The sequence below is a fragment of the Neofelis nebulosa genome, chromosome 11 (assembly GCF_028018385.1).
Source record: "Neofelis nebulosa isolate mNeoNeb1 chromosome 11, mNeoNeb1.pri, whole genome shotgun sequence".
Taxonomy (NCBI): Eukaryota; Metazoa; Chordata; class Mammalia; order Carnivora; family Felidae; genus Neofelis; species Neofelis nebulosa.
The window spans coordinates 4,491,291-4,502,820 of record NC_080792.1 but is presented as its reverse complement, the minus strand read 5'-3'; the positions used below and the strand labels follow the sequence as shown (position 1 = coordinate 4,502,820).

At 38.4% G+C, this 11,530-nt stretch overlaps 1 protein-coding gene and 1 non-coding gene across 4 annotated transcripts in view; both read left to right on the top strand.

The window, feature by feature from the left end:
- ZNF407 (zinc finger protein 407) overlaps positions 1 to 11,530 on the top strand; it is a 456,703-nt gene that overhangs the window by 33,969 nt on the left and 411,204 nt on the right. For all 3 annotated transcript variants that reach the window (XM_058691802.1, XM_058691804.1, XM_058691803.1), the window contains exon 3: positions 4,669 to 4,783. In XM_058691802.1, coding sequence (XP_058547785.1) covers positions 4,669 to 4,783 — 115 coding nt within the window. The remainder of the gene's footprint in view (positions 1 to 4,668; positions 4,784 to 11,530) is intronic.
- Positions 1,839 to 1,923, top strand: TRNAG-UCC (transfer RNA glycine (anticodon UCC)). The gene has a single exon. It is a non-coding gene; the product is annotated as a tRNA-Gly (tRNA).

Sequence of the window (11,530 nt, the reverse complement as noted above, 5' to 3'; positions counted from 1 at the left end):
TGCAGCTGGCTTTGTGAAATGATAGGGCTTTTAGAAATCAGGCTTGTTCACGTGTGTAGAAGGTGTGTACTTCCTCAACATGCCCTCTTAAGGCAGATAAAACGGAATAAAACTCAGAAAAAGATGCTAATGGACCTCTTTTTAGAATTCTTTATGCAACTGTCTGGTCAAGACATGTTGCTTATAATTGATGTGTCCATTACTTGAATTCTCTTGTAATTATAGTCAATAAGTCTTGTAAATGTGTTAAAGCTCACTAAAAGCATACAAATTCAAGAACAGAGTAAGGCTAATAATTTAAAATAATCAATGTAGGCATTTCAGCACTTAATTTCCCTTGTGTGTTGATAGCTGATCATTCTTAATCCATTAAGATTTATTTAGTCGTTTACAATGCAAAATAGGTTTGCACTGGTCACTTGTGCCATTTGAAAACGTCCACTAGGTTAAGTGCGGAATGTAGTCCATTAGTCTTCCTTGACTATATGTATTAATTGCATTTAAAATCAAGTTAATGTGGATGTGAAAGTGAGGTAACCATCAATATGTGACAAAGTAACCCTACTTATATAAGTTACATCATTGATTCTAACATTTAGTAAAAGTTAGCGTACTTTTTAACATCTTGTGTTGGGCTCATCAGCAAGTACATTTTTATTGTGTTCCCAGGCACCACGGAGGAGCCCTCTTCCTGCGGACACAATGCCAGTCCCACGCTTACAGCTCTGCAAGCCACTTTTCGGGGGATGTTGCTCTCCCAGCTTTAATCCAAGGTCTTTTTCTTGGGGCATCTGAAAATGAATTGCTTTTCTGATACTTTGCTTATGTCCGCGAAGTAGTAATGCAGGGGCTGTTATTAATGGTTAACTGGAAAAAGACTTACTCTTCCAATCCCTGTTTTCATATTTTGTGATTTACTCTCTACTTCATGTAGCCTTTCCTTCCCATCCTTAGCACGATGAAAGCAACACTCTAAGAAATAAATGAGTTTTGGTTATCCAGAATTGTAGGAAGAAAGCACCCCAGAGTTTTCCTGTGCCTTTGCTCGTGTGAAGTCATCGGCGTGACCAGGAAGGGCAGTGTTGCCTTTCCCAGTACATCAGGAGCCCAGAAACAGTGGTGCATTTTCTCTGCTGCATTATTCCGTTGGCTAGAGCTTTACTTTCTCATAACGTGGCAGGTGTCATTCAGTTAGAAGACTGTCCGAAGCCCTTCATTTGGTGCTCTGAGTGCACTGGTCACTTGTGCTGTTGGGAAATGTTCACGTGCAGGGAGACAGAGGGTTGTGTGGGCTCGCTGAAAAATTCTCAGGCTAGGGCTGGTCACTGGTGTTGCACTTAGTACCTGTCTGGCGGTTTAGAAGCTGAATCAGCTCGAGAAGAGGTGGTGAGGTGAGGTGGTCTGTTGACTCTGAGCATAGCCCGAGCAGGGGCTCTGCACTGGTCAGTGCCAGTCTCTGCGCTGGTCAGTGCGGGCCCCTTCCGGACCTGGCCCCCCGTGTTATTGACCGAATGAGGGAATGAAGGGCGGAAGGGAGTGTTCAGTGTGTAGGGAGGGTTGTAGAATGGAGGCCGTCGTGGCGAAGCATTGGATGATGGGTTCTATACATCGTACTTCATTCTTTAGTTTTAGTATCAAGTTTTAGTATCGCTTTTTACATGCTGTCGTCACATCCGCGTATGCCCGGCAGTTAGCAGTGTCTGATGCCGAGGAGTGCCCATGTAGGTCTGGGTGGAGAGTTTTAGTTTTAAAAGCCTTTGGGATTCTTTTGGTAAAATTGTAAGGGGCCAGAAAGCTAGAGTCCCTTTTGTTTTTCCCTTTCAAAACCTCAGAGGGGCGCCTGGGTGGCTCAGGCGGTTGAGCATCCGACTTCCGCTCAGGTCGTGATCTCCCGGTTCGTGGGTTCGAGCCCCACGTCGGGCTCTGTGCTGACGGCTCAGGGCCTGGAGCCTGTTTCAGATTCTGGGTCTCCCTCTCTCTCTGCCCCTCCCCTGCTCACATTATGTCTGTCTGTCTCTCTCTCTCAAGAATAAACACACATCCACTCTTATGTGGATCCTGAGAAACTTACTAGAAGACCATGGGGGAGGGTAAGGAAAAAAAAAAAAAGAAAGGTTAGAGAGGGAGGGAGCCAAAACATAAGAGAGTCTTAAAAACTGAGAACTGAGGGTTGATGGAGGGTGGGTGGGAGGGAGGGGGGGGGCGCGTGATGGGTATGGAGGAGGCCACCTGTTGGGATGAGCACTGGGTGTTGTATGGAAACCAATTTGACAATAAATTTCATATTTAAAAAAAAAATACACATTAAAAAAAATTAAACAGGCAAACCCTCAGAGGCCAAATTAAAAGGAAAAAAACCCAGTGGGGATAATGCTGTTCCCAGGGATGGAACTATTTAAAGTAATATTGACAGTTTATAATAATCACAATACACTTGTGAAGAAGACAAAGGGAGAAATACATAATTTTACGAATTTTGCCTTATTAACAGTATGCCTGGCTTCATCTTGGGATGTGCATACCAAGCCTAAAACTGGAAACATTATTGGAAACAAGAGGACTTTTTTTTCCTTATGCAGAAAAGTATGATCTCCAGTTCCCTGGAATTTTTATGGCATAGAAAGGAGATGTTAACACAGCCTGCTGTGAATAGAAGATGTGAAAGATAGTCAGGACCTCAGTGATTTCTGCATGAAAGCAGTCAGCAGAGTAGCTCATTTATGTGCTGTCAGCACCCTAGCAGTGAGCGCCGAGACCTGGAGGAACTAGAGGTTTTCACTGAGGAGCCTCGTAAGGAAACTTGGAGGGTCTGTGCCCAGCCCCTGTGGCAGGCACGCTGACTCAGGAGGGACTCATCACAGGGTCAGTGCAGGGGGCACGCCAGGAAACTTGAATCCACAGGATACTGTAAATTAGCCTTTCACCCAAATTGTAATGCAGATATTGAGAGAGCTTTATTTTCTTCGGTTGGAGTCCTGATGTTATTGTTAATTAATAATTTCCCGAGTACCTTATTATCTTGAATGCATTTCAGTTTAAAGTACAGGTAAATTGGTTCTTCTCACTCCCGTCTTTTATGTGTCCCTTTATAGAATTCTGCTTCAGATGAAATGTTTCCAGGTAGTGTTAGGCTTGGTTTTATCAGAATCATTTAAATAAACTGTAGTTTCTAATGTGATTGATAGGGTGTGATCACTGTGAGCTGTGGTCTCAACCTGCTGTTGACATTTAAACAGATAAAGCTGACTAGATATAACCATTCAGGTGCTAAATATATTTTACATCTACTTCTAACAGCACGAGTGGAAGTATTAAGAGATCTGGCTTCATTGTCATTGAGCTGTGAAGTATTCAACCTTGTCTGCCCGCGCTTAGTACTGTTGACTTTTTTATTTCTGTTGGAAGATTAAAATTAAATGCTTCACTTTTTTTGTCAGCTTTTGGGAGTTAAATTGAAATTTAAGACTCTAAAATTTTTTACTGAGTGCTTCAATTTCAACAAAGTATTCTTGGAGGATTATATTTTTCAAGGGCACTGCACAAAGGTTCATTGATCAGATGTGATTTATTGCAATTTTTTTATTTGAGCTCTTTTTGTATATTTATTGAAGTTCCCATACTTCATATTCTGTCTAACTATATTGGAAGAGATACTTCGCCAAATAGGTACTAAACATGCTACGAAAGATCTGGAAGCATATTGTTCTGATTCTAGGCTGTGATTTTTATGATTTTGATTTATTTGTTTGAGGACTTAGCGGTTAGAAAATTGAAAAAAATGGTATCTACCTGTTACACTGAAAGGAGTGTTGCTGTCACGTGGGTACCGATTATCTGTTAGTTAACTATGTTCCAGTTACAGTCTGTCTGATACCAACACCGGGTTTGTTGACTCTGAAATTAGTTTGCTTTCTCATTTTTGAGTATAGGTTAACCTTATTTCTTTATGCAATTAAAGAAAATTGTTGGTACTGTGCTTTTTAATGATGAAATATTTGTTCTTGAGATCAATAATAAATAAAATGTCAGTACTTCCTGGTTTGCAGAATCATCACAGATTTTTGACTATAAAATGATCATAAAAGCAGATAACTTATCCATTGTGTATTCTTACATTGTGTGCTACCAAAATAGTAATATAGTGAATCACTTGGGATAAATGTCAGAAAAAAATCTGAAATGCCATTCTTAATGTGAATAAATTGAAAGCTGCAGAAGTAGGAGGGAGATGGCCACTGAGAAATGCATTTGATGATAAATATACTTAAAAAAAATATCAGCTACTGTGTATGCATTTGTGTTTTATAATGATCCATTTTAAATGTTGAGCGACTCCAAAAGATATTTTTGCGAATTGGTAGAAAAATATTTGAAATTACTTAGCCCATCTGATACACTTAGCACTGCTCAGCGGCATCACGTTGGACTTTAAATCTTAAGAGTGTTATTATTGAAAGTTAGGAACACTCACTGAAACATTAAAGTCTTCTTGGTGGAATAATTATGGAATGCGGGTCTATTCCAGTTAGAAAGGAGAGCAAGTACTCCATTTTGGGGCCAGAAATTTCTAATCGGATGAAAAGTGTGATTTAAGATCTAGGCCTCTCGTTAAACTATCAGTACTGTGTTATTCAAATTCAAATCATATTTTATGTTAAATTTACTTAGGATCAAAACCATTCAAGTGCAAGATATGCCACTTCGCAACGGCTCAGCTTGGCGATGCCAGAAACCATGTCAAAAGGCACCTTGGGATGAGGGAATACAAGTGTCATGTCTGTGGGTGAGTAACCTGAAACCATCTCTGCCCTGGTGAGCCAGGAAGCATGTGCGGGATAGCCATTGTTTCAGAATTCAGAACTGATATGAGTAAGAGTGGCTAAAATTATGCATGCGTACCCTCCTTTCCATTGTTATGGTAAATTCCTTAAATACAGTTATGACATTCTTCTCCCACTTCTAATCCTCTACTGCAGATGAGCAATTTTATGGGCTACAAGGTCAATTTGAACCTGTAATCTGTAAATTGACTAAATTATAGGATGTTCATTCACATTGCCAGAGAGAACTGTAAATTCCATTTAAAGACATAAAAAAAAATACATAATACAGCTTTAGGAACGTATATGTATTTTTTTTTTTCTCTTTTGCCATACTGCTTTAATTTTTAATCACATTAATGGCTAGATATCCCGGACATATCCCATAAAGAGAAAGGCAGAAAAAGATTTAATTTCAGACAACTGGTCACTGATTGTTGCAGAGATGAAGCTTAAATAAACAGTGTATAATGTATGTTTTTGTGTAACTTTATTCCAAAACTTGTTTGCCCTTTTTAGTTAATGACTCTTCCTCTAAAGAACCGTTGCCGGTGTTAAGCTGTCCCTCAGATGTGTTGCGTTTAATAGGAAGCACTGAGATGCCTTAATGCACAACTGATTAATTTAGCAGAAATGTTTAAAAGGTTTTAAAATGCCATGACATCTATGGTATATCATAGGACATTCAGAGCTGGATTTTAATACCCTCTCTCTGATTAAAAATATATTTTAATGCTATTATGCTAGAGAAATTAACTAATATGTGTATCCTGTGAAAACACTTTCTGTGAAACCTGAGAAACCTGCCGTTCTTATGGCCGATTCCCTAAATACTACAGGCTCAATTAAATTATGCACTGTGCACATGTTATATTAGGTTTCCCTTTTTAGTGAAAGATTTAGTGGGCAAATATCTTTTAAGTCAAAAACAGCCTCTGTCTTTTGTTGGGCAGTCATGTCATGCCAGGATGCCGTTGCATTTTTTGACCCTTAGGATAGTTTTACAAATAACTTTGCAAGCAGTTTTATTAACCACGGTCTGTGATTTATTCATTGGCAGAATTGATGGCTCAGTAACTTGCAGCTAAAGTAAATGAAGATGAACCTTTGCCCTCAAGCCCCCTGAAGATCAGTGGGGAATGAGTTTTGTTGCCACTGGCTTTAGCTGCAAGGGTTGAGTGCCAAATGGTTCATTTTAATTGCTCTAGGTCTTGGAATTTTAAAAGATACCTCATTTATTGTTTTTACCGTATGAGTTGTAGGAAAGAGGAAGGCCCTGACTCCAATGAGAATTTGCTATTAGATGGCACTAAGCAGTTTCTTCCTCAGATCTTCAAAATAATTGGGCAGTTTTCGCGTGCTCTGTTATTAGAAATCTAATTCCTCCTTTTTTTTTTTTTTAATTTTTATTAGGGCTACTAAGTCTTGGGAAAGAGAAGAAGAAACTTTTTTGGAGACTAGTTTCTGACCTAAGTAGCATCAAAAGCAGTACAGGATTGGTTGGCTTTGATTGTCCTTTTTAAACCCACTTGGCTCATTGCTTGTTACCGCACACCACTGACATGTGACACTCGTGGTCTATTTGCTCGATTCCCAGGATGAAGAGTTATAAATACATAGAGATATATTGAGTTGTGTGCTGATGCCACAGAGGTCTGAATGTATGCACGGGAGCGGCAATCTAGATTCCAAAACTGTGTCTTTGAGAATGATGGTAGTCATTGAATTTTATTTCGCTTTGAAATAATAGTTGTCTTAATTTTTTGTAAGTGAAATTTGCTTTAAAAGTTATAGAACAATAACTTTTCTAGGGTACATATTGTCATGGTGACGCTGAAAGTTCTGAAGAATTGTAGTAAACCCAAGAAGTGTTTTGTCTGTGGAGTTGAAACGAGCAGTTTCGATGAGTTAGGTCTAACGAGTTAGAACCCTCTCAGGGGAAAGAAAAAGTATTGTAGGGCGTTCTGTATTTCCTGTATTTCAAACGGATAGGGCAGTAGGTAGGTTAAAAACTACAGTGAGAATCGTGATAAAAAGCGAGAATTGGCCGTCAGGTTAGTGGCAGTAGCATCGGTACATTAACACTGGTGACAATGTCAATTCATTATCATTGATGGCTAAATAATCCTGGAAATGCTCAGTGGACCTATTAGTTCCTGAACATAAGCAGCCCATGCTGCATTTCTTCATTAGCTTTAATTGCTATAAATTTTACCTTTTAAAAAAATCATGCTTTAAAAGGTGAAGTGATCTTTCAGGAACATTAACTCTATAATTTTGTCACAAACAGAAGGCCCTGCACTGTGTTTTCTTTTCTGCAGTACTTAGGATCTTCATCTCTGGCTTTTAGAATTTTATGAATAACCTTTTCGTTACCTGAATTGCAAGAAAATAAACTGCTTTTCGAATAGTTCTGACTGACTAATATATAAAAACAATGGAGCAGACATTTTAAAAATGAAATTAATACAATGTTGTATTCTTTTGTCCTAGTAACTCTTGCTTTTCTTGAAAAAAAAAAAAACCCTCACATTTTATAGCAAAATTGATGGAAATAGTAAACTGCGCGTTTTGTTGCATTGAGCACGTGAGATTCTTTGTAATTGGTTTTTCATGTCTGCCTTTCTAGAAGATTGTAGACGTTCATCAGATAGGTTTCTCGTGTACTTTTACTAAGGCTTGGCTGAAGAGTTGTGCATTAGCTACCCCCTTAACAAAGACTGCCTTTTAAAACTTTTATTCCAGTTGTTTGCACCTAGGGTGATTTTCTTTGACTCCTTAAGCTCGGTTTTAAGATAATTGTCTCCATGTCATCAGCAAATCTTAGCTAAGGTGTATTATGGATGTAAGTCAGTTTGACAGAAGTAGCTGAATGTGTTAGACGTCTAATTCCTATCAGGTAGCTAGGGTTCAGAGTTCAGGATTTAAGTTTTGTTTACCTATGGTTTATATATGTGCCCCCGACATGGTAAAAATTTTGAAAATGTATTGCTTTGCGCTTCTTGTTTTAAGAACCTGTTGTTGATCACTTTATTTAGAAGCCTTTTTATTTTACTTTCACTTTTAAGAGGAGGAGTTTTTGAACAATACAGTTTCTGAACGTTTTTCTGACATGTGAATGTGATCTCAAGTGGGGTTTTATAGAGTATAGGTTGTATTTTTATTCAGCACTCACTGGGTAGTTCACATGAGCATGTGCTGTGGAGCTGACAAGGGTTAGTGGGGAGAGAAGAAATAATAGAGCATCTCTCCGCAGAAGTTAATCATGTTTGTTGGGAACATGTGCTTAGAAATAAGTGAAACACATATTTCCCTAAATCAGTGATTCCTACCTTCGACTACTAAAAACACAACTTGAAATCTCGGTGGCTTATAGACCCCGTGTTTCGTTAAATCTGTTTAAATTTACGTCTCTCTGTCTCTGTGTGTATCCACATATGCAATAGGGTATGTGATCCTGTCCATAATAAATGGTATTTATGCGGTGGTGTTGTTTGTTAACATTCACTTCATTTGTTGATCTCATAGTGTCATGATATTGTTCGTCTCATGTTTATTATCCCCATTGTACAGATGGTAAACTTGAGATTAAAAGTATTTTTAGCGATGGAGTCAAATTATGTACTGGTAAGAGTAGACCACGGTTTCCTTACTTTTAACTGTCCCTTTATTTTTTTAATTTTTATTTAAAAATTTTTTCTGCTTTGTGCATTATCTGTTGGTTTGTTATTGACTTTAATTTGTACTTATTTTTTTCTCTCTAGGTTGTTTTTCCCAGAATGTAATAACTGTAATTTACCTACCTCCTTCCAGCCCCTAACCAATTTTGTTTTCTGCTTTCGCTCAGGTTTATGTTCTTTTGAAAACTTGCTTGCATGGTAGTTTCCTTCAGCATCCTGGAATTCAGTCTGTTTTTGTGTCTCTTTCTCTGTTTCACTTTCTCACATTAAAGCATTGTTTTCAGTAACTTTATCATTCTTCCCCTTTATTGTGTATGTGTTGGTAGTCTATTGCACTTGAGTGGTTACAAATTGAACGTCGTATAATAGAATTAAGTGCCAGGACAGGTGAGAGTATTCTTACCTTTTCATTAGGATGAGAGGGGTGAAGATTGATCAGCTTTGGTTACTGTGTTTGTTTTTTATGATCAGTTACTTAGGAAAAAAAAAAAAAAAAAAAAAAGAGTAGCAGACCAGTAAGCGGCCTGTGATTTCCACCAACCTCCTAAGTGCTCGCTGACTGCCGCATGCCGTGATTCACAGAGACCCCAGTACGCGTAGTCTGGGGATTAGGTTATTTTCTGAAGGACTTCCCTGTGTCTGGTCTTGAATCTTGTGTGTCGAGTTAAGTAGTAGAGTAGAATTTACCTAATCAGGAGAGAATAAGGGCATTTTCTTAAGTCTGTTACATCCGGGTTCATAAAAGATTCTAGACATTTTCTATTGTGTATTGATGTGCTTATGAGCTGTTTATTCTTATTTGGTTTAAGAAACCTTAAATAGAAAGTTACTAATGCAGTAAAACTCTTTGTGTGTGTGTGTGTGTGTGTGTGTGTGTGTGTGTGTGTGGCATTACCTAGTTTTTGTGCATTAGAAGGGATCTCTATGTAGATGATTATAATGTCACTTTCTGACCTTTGCAGCTTGAATAATTGTAAATCATTGCTTCATAATGTGTCAGAGAATGTCTGTACTAGGCAATTAAATGGCAGAATATAATAGACCAAATTATTGCCTGTCATGTTTTCAACAACACAGTTAGTATTTGAGTTACACTTAATCATTACGTGCATTAGCAACTTCATTGGAATCCAGCTTCAGGCTGAGCATGAAATACATTACATTATTTAAACCTCTAATGGTACAAGTCATTTATTTGTGTTGAAGTCTACAACATGCAGAGTTTCATAAAGCAAGGAACACTTGAGAGCTTAATTTATCCAAATCAAAGTCTAAATGCAGATAAACACAAGTGGCAAAAATTAGTAATTTTTATAGGCTGGAAATATTTAAAAATACATGGTTGTGGGTAATTGTAGGCAGCAGGAATAAATTAAAATCACTATTTTTAGTCTGTTCTGAGAACTAAAGCTGTGTATACCTAAATCATTAAAAGCACCATGGAATTGCATTTTTAGCTGAACAATTAATTACACCCATCATATCTACAGATGTATCCAGCCAGATAACATAAGCATTTGGTTTGACTGGTTGTTTTGGTTAAAAAGATATAGATAGAAAGAGTTTGTTTTATGGTCTGGCATGAATTATGCTTGTAACAATGTAAAATGCAGGTTCTCTCAGTTTTGTAAAAAATTTAAATTAAGATTCAAATACTCTTATTTTAGAGGGTATATTACATACTTTATGTATATAATATATTGATGCTTTTTGTTTGATGATATATTTTTGCCTTTCGTTTGAAATTTAAAAATGCCACGTAGTGATTACTGTCTCTCTTCCTGTCAGCGAGGAATATGAAATTAACATTGTTAGTTTATTCCTCTGGTGCTGGAGTCCTTGAAGTCCCGTTTAGTGAATGATCATTGTCTTAGATTTTTTACGTCCAAATCACTTTGTAATTTGAATGTCTAAAAGACATCTTAGTTATAATATTAAAATAAAAAAACACTCTTTCTCAGATACGGATTCTAGGGTATTTTACAGGGAACTCTTGTAAATCCAGGACAGATTTGGGAGTGAGATTGGGACAGTGGAGGAGATGGTGAGAGGCTTTGTCACCCCCACGCCTTACTCTCCATTTTGTAGTGGTGTTTTCTTGAATTTTCGTCATGGAAGAGGGGGTCATAGGTTTATTTCGAGGCAGTGTGTATCGTCAACCTGTAATGAGATAGAAACACAATATACGTTGTCATTTCTTGGTGTTGTAGTTGACAGCATTGGCCCAAGATCTTTTTCAGTGACAAATTCCTATCTCAGTGACTTTTTTATTTTTTGCTTTATTTTTATTTTAAGATGGTTCCGTGGTGATTTTAAGATCCAGTTGTGGAATCTCAGGATTCTTTAGCTCTCCTGATCCATACAGTGGAATAGGGGGGGATAGCCAGTCTTCTGGTTTCCTTTGCCTGTCCTGTGATTTCTTTGCGGGGAGGGAAGTTAACCTGTTTTCTCCTTCCTTCTTCCTGCTCATGTGGTTCTGAAAGGCGTTTACTTTCTGAAAGGTTTTGCTCTTTGATTTGTCTAAGTCTGAGTAAGAGGAGGTGTTGGAAGTGTACATAGGAGGGAAGCGTAACCAGGTCTTGATTCAGGTCCTGTAGGGCACACTCTTGAGAGTGTCCTCTCTGTGCGGACCCAGTGACCAGCTGGTGCAGGGGCCTTGCCAGGGCTTTGCCATCATGTGCTCCAAGCAGGAGAGACAGACGTGAAGAGGGACGCACGAGGGGTAAGAAAGAGCAAGGGACAGAGGTCTGCAGGGAGTGCTTGGCTCTGCTTAGAAACACCAGGAAAGGCTTCCTTGAGAGGTTATGTTTGAGTTGGGTCTTAAAGGATGAGGACGTGTTCGCCAGGCTAATTTGGACAGTTTCAGTAGATGGAGCAAAAGAACAAAAGTAGTGAAGTGTAGAATAGCATGACATCTTCAGAACCTTGCAGGAATTTCCTGGAGTATAAGTGGCTGATGGGGCGAAGTGGAGGGTTTTAAAAATACTAAGTAAACAGTTATGGAACATCAATACATGCCACTGCTGTTGG